We start from the raw sequence: 15,034 nt of genomic DNA, 5'->3' as shown, positions 1-15,034 counted from the left end.
GCTATTTTTATATTATGTGGCTATAGTAATTTAATATTTTTAATCTTTGTGTTGTCATATGAATGTAAACATTAAAAGTGTTGAATTCAGAGTGATTGTGTTTATTTGCCATTATTAAGTTACCTAAAATGAAGATAATTATTGTTGCTCCTAAGTAAATATTCCATAATTATTGTAGATAACGATCTCTTTTTTAAACTCTCTGTATTCGAAGTTATCTCTCTGTGTGGGAGAGAGTCTTTTGGCATGGTTTCTTGTACTTTTTTAAGGTAACTGAACTTATTTAGGCATATGGCTTTTTAAGTTATCACGTTTTATGTACTCATCATAAAATGTTTACATATATTGTATAACACACAGTATTGAAACAGCTCTAAATAATTGTATATTAGCTCACAGCCTTCATCAATCATTTAACCATTTCTCCATAATACTGTCCTTTTGCCACGCTAGTGTATTTTAATTTGTTGGTAGACTATCATCCATCTCACATTTAGATGTGTCTGAAATACAGCAAATTGCCATTTTAAAAAAACATTTTAATTTAAATTTTCCAATAAACACCTCATAATTTACATAATACATTTAGTATGCAGATCTCACGCTATGATACAATTTGGGGGTTTCTGTAAAGGTGGAATTTGCTGTATACCTTGAGTTATAGCAAAAAGGTTGTGGTTGGAGTTTGTGATTGACTTAATATTTATGTAAAAATATGTTTCCAAATATTCATCATTTTATCAATTATGTGATTACATAGGTATGACGGCTGTGGAGAAAACAATTGTCACTTTTTTTTTTTCCTCATAAAACATTGAAAAAGATTTGTGGTTTTAAAAATTTCCACTAGATGGCACTGGTTCATCACACTTGTTTGGTGTGAGGGCGTCAGCAAGTGAGCGTGGGTTGCAGTGGCTGCAGGGGCTGCAGGGATTATGTCTGTATCGAAAGTTCGGAGAAAGGGTTGCTGAGATACAGTATACCACTGATGTTGTATCTGACGCAGATAACAGTAAATGGTTTAAAGTCTATAACAGATGAGATGTGGTTACAATGCTGGAGGCATACTTGGAGTGACCATAAAATGTGATTTTTCTGCAGGTATGATTGCATTCAACTCTGAGGTCATTTTGAGCTGACAAGAGATCCACTCATGTTTCACTCAGTCCAACCTATTACTGAGCTCTGTATATTCTGCAGTTATTTCCCAGCGGTTATAGTGGTGGCACCCGGCTTCATGTTTGTCTGAAGTGGTCATGTACAGAGCAGCACTGCTTTGGCAGCCTATGTACTAAATCCAGTACCAGTCAGTCAAGTTTGGACACACCTCATTAAGGTAATGGGAAGCATGCATTCAAAGACATTTTGATCTAAAGACTTATGCTTAAATTCTTTAAATTTGTTCCTTACAAAAATATAAATAGTGAAGTTGATGCGTATGTATGAAATTCTTACAAAAAAATTAATTTCAAAAAATATTTTATGGCTACTTTGAAGAATCTAAAATATAAGATAGATTTGATTTGTTTAACACTTGTTTGGTCACTGCATAATTCCATTTCTGTTATTTCACAGTTTTAATGTCTTTACTATTATTCTAAAATGTGGAAAACAGGAAAAATAAAGTAAAGCCCTTCTATGAGTAGGTGTGTCCAAACTTTTGACTGGGACTGTATAAGCATCCACTCAACACAGGAGGAGTATCCCACTCATTCAAATGCACTTTTAAATCCCCCACAGAGTCAACTTGCCAGAGTTTCTATTGAATTAAAAATGGATAACAATTTCTTTCTGTGTGCCAGACTTAATTTTACATTTAACCTTAATTGATACCCATAGAGTGCTTAAGAGCATTTAAGGCTAATCGAATATCCTAAAATAGCTATTTGTGGAATGCTTGCCCTGTGGTTTCATAAAGATTTCATATATGCCATAATTTCACTTATGAATACTTCACTGTTCCCTTATATATCCTTGATGTCTGTGCTGTCCATGTACTGAGATGATGTGCTGTATTCATTTTAAAATAAAAAAGACTTTAATGAGAACTATGACAAAAATGTGGCCTATTGTTCATTTTGTTCATTTAATAAGACTGAAAGATACAGTATCTCCATTCAAAAGCCAATGCCTGGTAAAATGCAGATTCTTAATAATTACCCTCTCAGTCATCATTCTATGATCCTGGCTTTGGTCTTTTTGTCTTCCATTACAGGGGTATTCTTGTCTGATACCTGTTTAGAATTTCAGTGCTATTTTTGGTGGGTAACAGTATTTGGTTCAAGGATATAGTATATTTGATAAATATTTTGTAGGATGAAAGGGTTATGGAACACAAGAATGTCTTAAAGAGCTATTAACATCCCGGCTGCTCTTTCTCTACTCTGCTGAATGGAGCCCAGTGTCCTCTTATCATCCACTGTGGAATGCATTAAAAGTGCTGATATTTTAATGTTACATTAACAGATACAAGCGCCACACGCTTGTAGATTTTCCCTGCTTTTCACACATTGCTTCTTTGTCAGAAGATGCCAAAGTAGTTGTATCAAGCTTTGCTGGATTCTTTGCTGAATTTCCTGCCATGTTTACAATACCCCATTGAGATAAGATTTTGTTTTTATTTTTGTATTTCCACATGTGTGTTTTAATATGCTGCTGGTGTCATTTAGTCAAGTTTCAAATACATGCATAAATTCAGATGCATTGTATTTTTAGATTACATTACAGTAATAATTAACATTAATTCTACACTACACTATATTCAATGCTGATCCACCAGTCGATATCTAATATTAAAAGTCTCCATAGTGGTAGTGATTTTGCTTCTGGGGATTGTAGTATTAACAGTCTCAAGTGTTTGGTGTCCCTTCAGATACAGATTTTATTTGGTACTTTGCAGCCTTGGGTGGCTTTTTTAAATCAGAGGGGTAGTCCCTCTCCACAACTTTATCAGAACAATTCAAAGGAAAATGGCATGTTTAGCTACTCTATTTGAGTACAGAAGGGCACCTTAAATGGTCATATGTAATGTCTCTCTTTAAAGGCATAGCACATACTGTAGTGCACACTAGCACATCTGCTAGCGTGATCCAGCCCACTTGCCTGTAGCCTGGAGAAAGAATTCATTTCCTGTTTTTACTTCACTCTCTCCAGAGACCTTTCACAGCTCCTTCATTTCCACCCAAGTCTACTCTTTTCTGTCCCCAAGAACAAAACACAAGGGATGCTTCTCACTCATCGCTGACTCACTGCATAAAATATGTCCACCCCCAAAGTTCAATAAATTGCCAAGTCACTTCATAGTAATTTAGCATTTTTTTGTTTGCACCCATATGAATCAAAAGTGCTGTTCTGAGTTAGCATCCTTGAGGCAAGCTATTGGATTAAGCATATTGTCTTGTCATGTAATGTCTTCTGAAATGGGAGCTCAATACAAATTGCTCCATGTTCTAAAGCACTTATGATGGGCTCTCTCTTATGAAGCCCTTGCATTTAGATATATAAAAATACAAATTAAAGTTGTTATAAAATGGCTTTATCCTATATTATTACTGTGTTTACATGTGTCCTCCGTCCAATGTTACCTTTCCTTCAGAAAAAGTATAAACACTTGCAAGTTTTGCCCTAAACCTCCTGTGATACATTAGTCTTCAAATGTTTAATGTCTAAATGTTTTCTGTTTACCTGCATGGATTTAATTTGGTAGTTAAACGCTAAAATATGAAGTAATATACTGCTGAATTATTTGTGCAACTGCTTTTAAATGAAACCAATGATCAGGAGAGACGTTGAATTGATTTGGTTGTTTATTGTTGCCTTAGCCTGCTGACGCACACTAGGCAAGAACGGTTTACTTAAAGACTCAGTCACAGCACTGTTCTGTAATTGTGCACCGGATGTACTCGAATTCCAGTAGTAAACTATTAGCAGCTGGACAGAAAACGCCACTTCTTTGTATTCATCGCCTACTAGGAGGAAATCTTTTCAAACGCGCCAAAAGTAAATGAGCTGAAAGTAAGACGAACGCGTTTTTGCCACGTCCCCTTGGTTTGAAGGGGGAACCCATCTATTAACTAAATTCCTTTTCAATCCGTTTACTAACTGCCGGGCAGTGAGTCCTCCTCACTGCCATAGCTCTTTCCTCGCTTGACTCCCTCTTTCCTCGGCTATCCTTTTGTCTGGCTCAGCCAGTGCCGGAGGGAGACAGTGAGCAGAAGAGAGCGAAACGAGGCCGAATGACCGAGCTTGACTAGGAGTACAGCCGAAAGCGAAAAACAGGGAAGCCACCTCCCCCTCTGTTTAGCACGGTTCAGGAGCAGTGCAATTCATTCCTCTATCTCCTCCACAGAACTCAGAAGGCTTGGTCTATAGTGCTGCTGATGCTGCGTTAGTCTACACATGAAAACCTAGACTAAACGGAAACAGGCATAACACTCGCGGTATCGCTGCCACATAGGTATAAAATAAGAAACAACGTGCATTATTACTCGATCGCCTTTAACCCGCGTTTGTAAGATGACCCGGCATTTCAATTGTCTGGGTACTGCGGCTCGCATCCTGCCGCACGCTTCCTCTCACTTCTAGCTCAGCATCCATATTTTTCGCATCTCCGTGTGTGGCTGTAGGGAGTGGCAGGCTACTGATAAATCGCTAACGTTAGGACTACGTTGATGTCTCTCCCAAGGAACAAGTAAGAGTGTGTCGACGACTGCAGGATATATTTGGTAACTTGGACATTAAAGGTAAGGGTTTCATTCAATTGACTTTAATCTCTATTTATGCATCTGGTGAAACTGAAAAGGGATATGGGCCACGCTGCAGTGAACAAACAATAGAACAGAATACAATGGGAGAAATATCGGTAGAAAAGCACATTTTTTATTCCGTAACAATCCGAGGAATAGGCTCAGTTCGTGCATTGCCGTCTCCGTGAAATTAGTTTCAAAATCTCGAATTTGCATCTCGTATTGTCTGGTATCTGGTGTCCCTTAGCGGATGGTTGACAGCGTGTGCAGGTATGGCCTCATACGTTGGAAGGTAAAAGATGACAGATTTTCAGAATCGTATTGACCGAAAAAAATGCGAAAATGAATACATTTGTTTTGATCCTGGAGTTTTCCCCCTACAGCCATGTTTGGGCAGAGAGTAAAATCTGTTAAGTGTGTCCTTATGGGTGGTGATTTGAAAATAACCTTGTGCATTCTCTGCGTATAGCATGTAATTGTATACGAATATGTATCGCTGCACGGTACAGTCGTCCAGGGAAAGAATAGTTTGCATAATTACGACATGTGCTTATTAAAGACTGCAGTGATATCAGGTTGTCGATGGTATACAATTCCTTTGAGTGGCAAGAAGCAATACTGCTCAAATGTTGAGTCTATCAGCCTTGACTTCGCAGTTGGCATGGCTGATGAGTTTCAGATCCTCTTAGGGCTCTTGTAAATTAATAAGGGTGTTTGAAATAAAACCCGTGGTTCATGCACCTTCGAGGTATGCGTAGTACAGGTAAACTTGAATGGATGACGCATGATGTCAATGGCATGACACCATTGGATAGATGTAGGATGCAACACCGGTCTAGCAAGCGCACGGTGATGCACACATGTGATAGCATTAAATCATGTATGACACATGACTTAACCGATTACAGTATTTTCGTGGGAATGTATCTGGATCATTCACTGGTGACTTTCAGGTTAAAAGGGTTAGCATTTCTTCAATCCCCTGGCCAGTTTCCAAGGAAAGCTGGGAGGCTGGGTAGCAGAAGCAGAGGGCTAGCTGAGTTTATGCAAACAGGATGTCCTAAGGTCAATGTAACCAAATAAATTTTACTCCTTTTATGAACTGTATCTTTTCACTGACAGATTCACTTGGACATACTGCACACAGTAGGCTTCACTTGAAGTGAACTAGGGCTCATTTGATACTGGAGTCCATTATTGAAGGTAACATAGCCTTCAGGGGTACATTTTTAGAATTTAGCCTCCCATGCCGGATCCTGTGTTCTTTTGGCGTGTCAGGCAGAGCTGTGGATGTTGCGTGGTTGCCAGTTTTGTTGATTGGAGCCCACCTTCAGAAGAATGCTGGCTGCAGCACTCATGTGTTCAACCACACAGCTTTAAAAGAACATAATACTAGTTGATTACTGATATGTTTGGATACTTTTACTTTAGCTCATAGGTGAAATGGGAGGCGAAGTTCAACATTCCAACGCCTAACACTTCTGAAAGCCGGAGAAATTCTGCGAACGCATCTCCACAGAAAGTTATGAATATGCTGAAGCCGAGTGGACTGAAGATTCCTGGAAGAGGCCCAAAACACTCCAGCCCCGTAGGAAGATCTTCTGCTGGGTCATCTTCTGGCACGACAGCACAGAAAGACAGTAAGCGAGCATCACTTCCTGTCTGTATTTCCATTGAGTTGGGATGCCAACTTCCTGGTTAAAGTTCTCAAATGTAAATTTAAAGGTGGCTGTCAGTGCTATGAAATATTTCAGGAAACATTTTTTCTTCCCAGCTCAGCTCTTGATTGCCAAGATTAGCAGAAGTGTTTAAATTACAGTTTCCACAAATAAATGTAGTTTTGTGCTTGTAAACATTTGGTTGTTTTTGGAAATATGACAGTTTTGACATGTATCCATTTTCTTTGTATTCATAACCACGTTGTTGTCCTCGACCTTTAACAATTAACCCATCTGAAATATCTGCTACAGATATTTTTTCTTGTTTCATTGCTACTTATCTTGAATTGTTCCAGTTTAATGTTGCATTTCTGAAATAGGAAATAAACATTTCAGTCTCAACAACTGCAGCATGATGACCACAACAAAACCAAGCAAAGAATCAAGAGAAAAAGAAATACTGAGTTATTGGTGGTCTTACTGTTGTAAGGCATGAATGAGAACTTTTAAATCATATGGAAGAAGAATACCGATGGGATTGTTTGGATCATATTTGCAATGGAAAGGACAGTTCTATGACACAGGGCAGGAAGTGTGGAGGTGGTAAATTACACTCTACCACATAAGTAACGGCCCTAGCTATATTACTGACCTTCACTTTGGATTGCTTTAATGATACAATGCACATATTTGTGGAATAACAATGTTTTGTGCTATTTTCTTAGAAAATGTTCTTTAAGGAAGCAATCCCATTGTTTTTAACAAGAAATCTATACCCACAATACTATGCCACCATTTGGTTTTGTTGATGGTTTACAAATTTGTCTTCAGCATGTCTCTCCTCTTGCATTTACACAAAGCCAAAATGCTGCCATTCAGTCAGGCCACTTGCTGGGTAACTTGCAAGAACAGCTGTTATTCATTCAGTACTGATTGCTCATCAGAATTTCACCCCTCAGTGTTCACAGACACCCTTATTCCGGTATAAAACACCCGAGGTGTGAGTCTTGGAACACTTAAGTCTAAATGGAAGGACACAAAACAGATGCATTTTCTGGGAGGGTGTTGTTTTCCATTGGGAGACTTTGTAAGAGGTGGATTAATTCATATTATCATGTTCACTATCCTTCAGTTGAAATTTCACCTTCATTAAATATTTTTAGCATCCCTTTATGGCCTTTTTTAATGTATACAATGTGCCATATCAAATTCAACTAAGCTTTATGTTTGGTTCATTTGAAGTAGGCTTGTGAAGTTGAAGTGCTCAAGAAATTAATTTTTATCTTTAAATTCCAGAGCACACAAGAACAGTGGACACAGTCCTAACATTATTCTAAAAAAAATCCATGTGGCCACATTTCCAACCAATAATTGCTCTGAGACAGTTTTGACCTCCTCACCCACTTGGTTGTCGGGCAGTGAGTAATGTGTACAGGGACGCCACATTGCAAAACTTCGTTTTTCCTCATTTCAAGATGATTTATCCTATGTTCCTAAGGAATGTAGAAATAAATTTTAAGTATAGTCTTTTTAGACTGTAAACATCTTTCTTCTGTGGTTCCCCAATCCTCCCTCTCTAAAAGTGTATGTTTTCTAAGTCGAAGAATCTTCCTCAGGGAAAAATAGGGTTTTTTTGAAAGAGCCATGTTTCTTCAGAAAGGGTGTGTTCAGCTGTGAACATTCTTGTATCTAGAGACTGACACTCACTATTGCCATTGTATAATTCTTCAAGTGCGCATTTGAGGGCTGCATTTTCACAGTCGGCACAAGTCTTCATTATAGTATATGAATGTGCATCTCAGTATCACCTCTCCAAATTTTGGCTGTACCACAGTTAATAAAAGGTTGCGGTCAGTCTCCGTACCCATATACAGGCCTACAGGCCATGTAGGATTAACATAACAAGGCATCATTCCTAGAACAAAAAGAGTGTGATCATGAGTTTCCCTTCAAGGCTAGAATGTTCTTTCTTCCTTTGCAGTTGTTGCTGTCTCAGAAATGATAAGTAATGCTCTTTCCTGCTGTAAAAATGAGTATTTTCAGGAGTGCATTGAAGTGATTACTGTTTTTGAACTGTGTAGATGTAAAAGAATTGAGTGACAGAAGGTGCAGTAGCCAACATGGAAAAGCCTCACTCTGTGCACATTGCCATCCAAAAGCATGGTGAGCTGAACATGTGTGACCTAAATTAATAGGTCCCTTTTGCTCTCAGGAAAACCCTGTTCGTAATTATGTTTCCTCAAGATCTTATCGTCAAGTATTTGATTTTTAATTTGTAATTGAAAAATGTATTGAATTTGATTGAAGTTGAAGAGTGTTTTGAAGAAGTGAGATTAAGCTGAAGAGTTAAAGGATAATTTCTCTTGAATGCGTCAGAAGAAAGAAACAGGATGTGGTTTTGTTCCGTAATCAAAATCAAGGACAAACCTCACGTTGTTTATTGTCAAATTGCCAATGAAATATTACAAAAACAATGCATGTAGCCCTTGATGTTTTGCGTAAAAGGCTAATAAAAACAACACATAAAATTTTGTACTGAAGGATCTTTATACAAGATCTATAAATAGTATGTAGTTTGCTTTTATTATGGAATTCCAGATGGTGAAAATTAAAGGAATGGTGCTTGTTTAGTATTGCAAGATGAATGTTGCAAAACCGAAAACAGACATATTTGTGCCTACTTGAGGTTTGTTACTTGCTGTATGCATGAATGGTAAAATGCTCTGAGCCGTTTTCAAATGATGAGCATTTTCTTCATATTGTTAGAGAAGCATTTCACTATAATGCTGTGCTTTTTTTAAAAATAAATGTTAATTCTAGTTTAGATGAAACCCAGTATAGATTAAATGTACTTTTTGTATCCACAGGAGTGAGAAGGGTGAATCCACAAGGTTTACATCTTCCTAGGGCCAGACTAAAAGTCAAGACAAGGGTGTGTTGTGCTCTAACCGGTTCAGCTTCCTCTTTAGTGGATACACCCTGGCCTGTAGGCCCAGCGAGCCTTCTCGCGCAGTCCTCCGGGAGAAAGAGAGAGGCCTTTGAAGAGTTGTGCTTGGGTCATTGTGCAGTGCTGGTGAATGGTAGGATTCAGAGGGTGGGAGGTGGCGAGGCACAATGGTGAAAATGAGGCCTGTGTTCTCTCCGCTCCTCGCTCGGCTCATTTTCCCGGATCTCCTGTTGCCCTGGCAACCCGTCCACTGGGGCAAACACCGCGCCAGCCTTCAGTGCGTTCTTTTCAGCCAACCGAGGCTTCGAGGGCGCTGCTGTACTGCGGTGCGCTGCCGTGGCAGAGGGCCAGGGCCATGGTGGCCCGAGTCCGCGTAGGCCTCACTTCCCAAACCGCGCTCGTGTCACACGCAGCCTCTCGTGTGCGTCTGCTTTCACCGCCTAGCACAGATCTGGCCTTTTTCGCAGCTGTTTGGAAATGTACTCGATAAATTGTACAAAAAAAATTGTGTGGGTTTTGTATTGAATTTTTATTGCTTTGCTGCCTGTCGAGGCTGAATTCTGAATTTTAACAAATCTTAGTAAGATCCTTGAAATGGTGGAACTGTGTTCACCCTCCATTTTACCAGAGTGTCTCAGTTCAGCTGTATTCGAAAGGGTTGAGCTGTAACATAGCTTTCATGCACCATACCTAAATTTCTTTGATTTGAAGAAGTTTTTTTGAATATAAATAATAGAATATACAACAATATAGCTTAAAATTCATTTCATCATTAATTTCACGAATCAGTCATAGGCTTATCTTTACTGCGTATTTTTTCCATACAAATGGGAATGTGCAAGTGGATTGCAGGCAGGCTTTAATTTGCCCTTTCTCTCTCTAAGCCAAGAAAAGGCCATACATCCACACTTTCCATTTCCGCAGCTCCCTTCCCACTCCACAGACAGGGCATTTGGCATGGCTCAGCAGAGTAGCTTGGCGGATTCCCACTGGATCTTCTGCTGCTGGCTTGATTAGCGTGCGATTTGTCCAACAGCTCAAGTCACATGTTCACTGTGCTATAAGCAACTGTCACTTTGCCAAGATGCCACACGCTGCTTTCGCACTTGCTCATTGTGGCCATAAGCTTTCTTTGGATTCGCAGTAACAAAATATCCCTTTCAAAGAGAATTCTCTCCAAAAATGTTTATTGTTGAGATTATGCTCTTGATAACTAGATGTTATGAGAAGTTGTCCAAGTCGTAGGCTATACCCCACTTTTTTATATTATTTAAAAATGAATTTGTCATTTCATTCAGTTATTATCCATTTTCCTTGGAAATGTTCCCTTACTTGAAAGTATAAACACATTGGGAAAGTGTGAGTGTTGCCTGCCAACAGAGCTCTGTGGCACTACATGGCACAGATTTTTCTTCGGTGAAAATGATTTGTTTGTCTTGTAGCCTTACTGTAAACCAGCTCACTTTATAGCTTTGTATCTTTGTACCATTAATTCTGAAACAAGCAAGGTCTGTTCATGAGAAACAATTTAAGTGTTTTCCAATACTGACAATATTTCATAATAATCACAGTATTCTACAAACTTGCTTTGACCGCTTATTGTAGTTTATGTGAGAGAGAGCAAATGATACATTTTTTTCTGGAATGGCTCTGTAAGGCTACAGGGGTATTTTGTGTCACAGTAATCAAGATCCAATAAATTTAACTGGAGCTTTATTTGGAATATTCTCAAATAGGTCAGTCAAGAAACCAAGCCAATAATTCAGTTCATAGAGGGGTGAGTGGTTCACACATGGTGCCTCATATTTTTATATGAATGTGTTTTATTTGCTGTTGACTTAATGTTAACACAGTTTATTGTGTTTATATCATTACATAGCCTGACTGCACAGCTGACTGTGTCTACTGTCAGTGTCCTGCTGTGCATTGGGACATTTCTCCAGCTTGACTGTATTCAATGGAAGTCAGCATCACAGTCTAAGGCCCCTGTTCTAAATCTCAGAAAAGGGTAGCCGAACATGTTCAGGAACAGTGTTGTTCTAATGCAGGATTTTGCTGAAAAACATTAAAATGATGCATAGTGTTAAAGAACGAAAATAATATGATTGTCATTTTGCCCGCACACGTGTTCATTTTTGGTCGTACTCCTTTGAACATATGGGAGTAACTGGGGCATAAAGGCAAGGTCTGGAGCCACAGGAATCCCCTCCCCCAACCAGAGTGCCAGAGAGCGCCCTAGTACCAGCCGTGCCCGCTCAGGACAATGAGGGGCAGCAGACCACATATTAATCGATCTGGGTGCTCCTTAGCTCTCTGCTGTAGCGTTTTCGAGGCACTCATACGGCATCCACGCGGCATGCTACATTGCATGCGTCGGGCACATGTGCAGAGCATCTATGTTAGTATTGGTGCGTGAAAGGGAATCACACTGACCCAGTTTCGGTGAAAGTAGAGTAATGCCTAACTAGGCGAGCAGCGATTTTGTCTGCAGACATTAACACTTTGCTGGCAGACAGCAATTTCCGCTTTTTTGACTGGCATGATACTGTATTCAGGGGGAGCTTCAGGGTGAGTCTTTTAGGCGAGCATCGGCCACTTGATAACAGACGCAGACAGATAGATTCAATGAGCCGTAAAGGACAGGTTTGCTGTCTGCGGAAAGGGTGGAGTCCTGAGGCATGCGCTGGAAAGGCAGATAGTGAAGGTGATGCTTTTCATTTTTAATGCTTTAGTTCACGGTCTTGTTAAAGTCCTTTTCCTGGTCCCGCTGATAGAAATGACAATATCTTACGTGCTCTCTGCCCTTCTCTTCTGTTTTCCTTTTTCTTCCTCCTTAAAATGCTTTGTCGTAGGACCCATGTGTTTTCAACACAAGCAAACAGGATGTTGCTAAGATCTCAGTTTACTTCCCCTGGTTTCTGTGCAGTGTAATGAAACATACGTATCCATGCATTCTGATCATTTCTTTTCCCCCTTTGCCTGTCAGAGCACGTTAATTTGTTTTGATGATGCTGAATCTTCAGATGCTGACTACAGCCTCCATATCTCTCCGTCTTTCCTCAGGTCCCCCAAGCAAACAGACCACCCCGACGCCTAGCAATGCTCCGGAGAAGGCCGGCTCCAAGGTGGCAGAGGTCGGGGACGACGTCCTGGGGGACTTTGTGGTTGGCGAGCGGGTGTGGGTGAACGGCGTGAAGCCGGGGTGCATCCACTACCTGGGGGAGACGCAGTTCGCCCCGGGACAGTGGGCGGGGGTGGTGCTGAATGAGCCCGTGGGCAAGAACGATGGCTCGGTGGGGGGTGTGCGCTACTTCGAGTGCCAGCCCCTCCAGGGCATCTTCACCCGCCCCTCCAAGCTCACCCGGCAGCCTGTTGGGGATGGCAGCGACACCCAGTCCACCGATTCGCTCACGGCCCAGAACCTGACGCTCCACGGCAGCTCTGCCCCCTCTGCCCAGCGCGTGGTGATGCCCTTGAGGGAGGGCATGCTCAACAGCTCGGTGAAGACGGGCAACGAGTCCGGCTCCAACATGTCTGACAGCGGCTCTGTCAAGAAGGGAGGTGACAAGGACCTTCGAGTGGGAGACCGAGTGCTGGTGAGTGCAGCTGATGCCTTTGATTGTAGAGGTTCAGTTATTCCTCCCGAAAGCATTTTTTGAGCTAATGTCTTTACATAAAAGTGTGAAGGGTCTTAAGAGAATATCCTGAAAAATAAAAGCCCCTTTCTGTGCACACTAAATAAAATGTACAGGCAAGTGTTTACAAGTATTTCATATTCACATGAGAACAAATGTACTTGCATCAAAATGCAGACGACACCCTTAGATATTATGCTATCGCATTTGGATTTTTTGACATGTTGTAATTCAATGTTAATTAATTATTTAATTAATTAAGTTTTCATCCCCATTTCCTCCAACTATAAATCCTCCTTTCTACAAATGCAAATAAAGCTATTGTAAAAATAATTGCCTACAGTCATTCATACAGCATTACCAGAGGTCAAAAAAGGGAATTATTTCAGTTTAATGGGGAACAACACAAAAAGCTCAGATTGAATGACTATCAAATACAAAGCAAGTGAAATTGGAAAGATTTGTGAAATATCCAAGAGAACAATGCAATAACAGTAATCTGCCCAAATATGAGGAGGACATTTTCAATAGTGGTTTGCTGTTTTGGAACGAGTACCGTTGAAATAGTCATCTTTTTGCATTCCAATACAAAGTCCATTTTTGTACTTCTTTTTAAATCTTTCCCTGCCTAAGATCTGGCATTACAGTAATGGTAAACACCATTTACTTTTGCTCGTTCATCAAATCATGAGTTGTAATATGGCCAATCAAGATTTAAGATTGGCTCAACAAAATATTGTGAATGAAGGAATTGTCACAGACCACTTCACAGTACATTACAGAGAATTGGCATAAAATTCTGATGCATTTGATATGAAATGGGGTGGAATAAGTGTAATGATACAGTGCCAGATAGAACAAGTCACATAGAGTATTAGGATTAAAAAACTGTATTGTAAATTTTAAATAAGATTTGATCTTGAGAGTGTAAAAACATCTCCCAATTAACAACTTCTCATCTGTGTAAATAATGCAAATTACATTTACATTCACATTTTTTCATTTAGCAGATGCTCTTATCCAGAGGGATGATATCAAACATTAGTGTCACAACCGATAGTAGGAGTCATTACTTAACATACAATAATGAGGTAAAGGTAGAAATTTTTCATCTTGATCCTTTAATCTTTAAGGACTGAATCTGCCCTCTGTTTTGGTAGATTAGATCTGGTAACAGTATTTGATATGCACGATAGGTGTCCCCTCATCTTATCATGTTATTACATATTACACTCACAACAGTCAAGCCTGACTTGCATTCTTTATCTGTGCCATGCCATTGTCCAGGCCACATCAGGTACTCTTCAGTTACTGGGGATACCTTTGAATTACCCTGACGTCAGTGTCAGGGTGGGTATTCCTTGTTTAAGTGCTGACCAGTGCAGAAACTGACCCCACTAGAAGCATTTGGCTCTAATATGATGTTCCTTAATTTTGTGCTGATCCATTTATTCCAGCCACTGATTGGCTTTGTATCATATTCTCCCCATTCACCACTGCACCCACTAAAAGCTTTCCAGGTCATCAATATCACCCATCAAAATGGATTGCTGTCAGGAATGCCCACCAATGTCCACCTCATTGATTTCCCTTTATCATCTCTTTGATAGGCTTTTATCACATTACTTTGAAAAAAAAAAATCTGGCGAGACTTGTTTTTTCCATAACTGTTTGGGCCAGGTCTGTCTGACTGTCATGATTAACTGTGTTTTTTTCTTCGAGAGGAATGTCGCTTCTTGAATCCTGGCATTCAGTGTGAGTCAAACTTGTGTTTGACTTTCCAACTTCTGGATGTTTGGCTCAGCCAAATTTCAAATAACTCAGCTAATTGATAGCAAATTCTGTTATATTCCAAATGACTGTGCCAAGCGAAGGTACAGGGACAGAGAGGTTCATCCATCGCCTGAAAGCATTTGATTTAAAGAGCATTGACGTTTCAGCTGTGCTGGAGCTCGTTTCAAAATCCATTAATGCAGGTCCAATATCTGACCTTTTCTTCAGTGCTAGATCAAAATGGATGAGCGTGTCCCATACAATTTATTTTTGTCT

The 15,034-nt window shown here is 39.9% G+C and overlaps 1 protein-coding gene across 3 annotated transcripts in view; it reads left to right on the top strand.

Annotated features, from left to right (window-relative positions):
- The first annotated feature begins 4,069 nt into the window (after positions 1-4,069).
- clip2 (CAP-GLY domain containing linker protein 2) overlaps positions 4,070-15,034 on the top strand; it is a 30,261-nt gene continuing 19,296 nt past the window's right edge. For all 3 annotated transcript variants that reach the window (XM_036524136.1, XM_036524135.1, XM_036524134.1), the window contains exons 1-3: positions 4,070-4,742; positions 6,177-6,385; positions 12,414-12,946. In XM_036524136.1, the coding sequence (XP_036380029.1) occupies positions 6,271-6,385; positions 12,414-12,946 (648 nt within the window). In that variant the 5' untranslated portion in view covers positions 4,070-4,742; positions 6,177-6,270. The remainder of the gene's footprint in view (positions 4,743-6,176; positions 6,386-12,413; positions 12,947-15,034) is intronic.

Source organism: Megalops cyprinoides, chromosome 3 (assembly GCF_013368585.1).
Source record: "Megalops cyprinoides isolate fMegCyp1 chromosome 3, fMegCyp1.pri, whole genome shotgun sequence".
Taxonomy (NCBI): domain Eukaryota; kingdom Metazoa; phylum Chordata; class Actinopteri; order Elopiformes; family Megalopidae; genus Megalops; species Megalops cyprinoides.
This window is presented reverse-complemented; position numbering and strand designations above follow the sequence as displayed.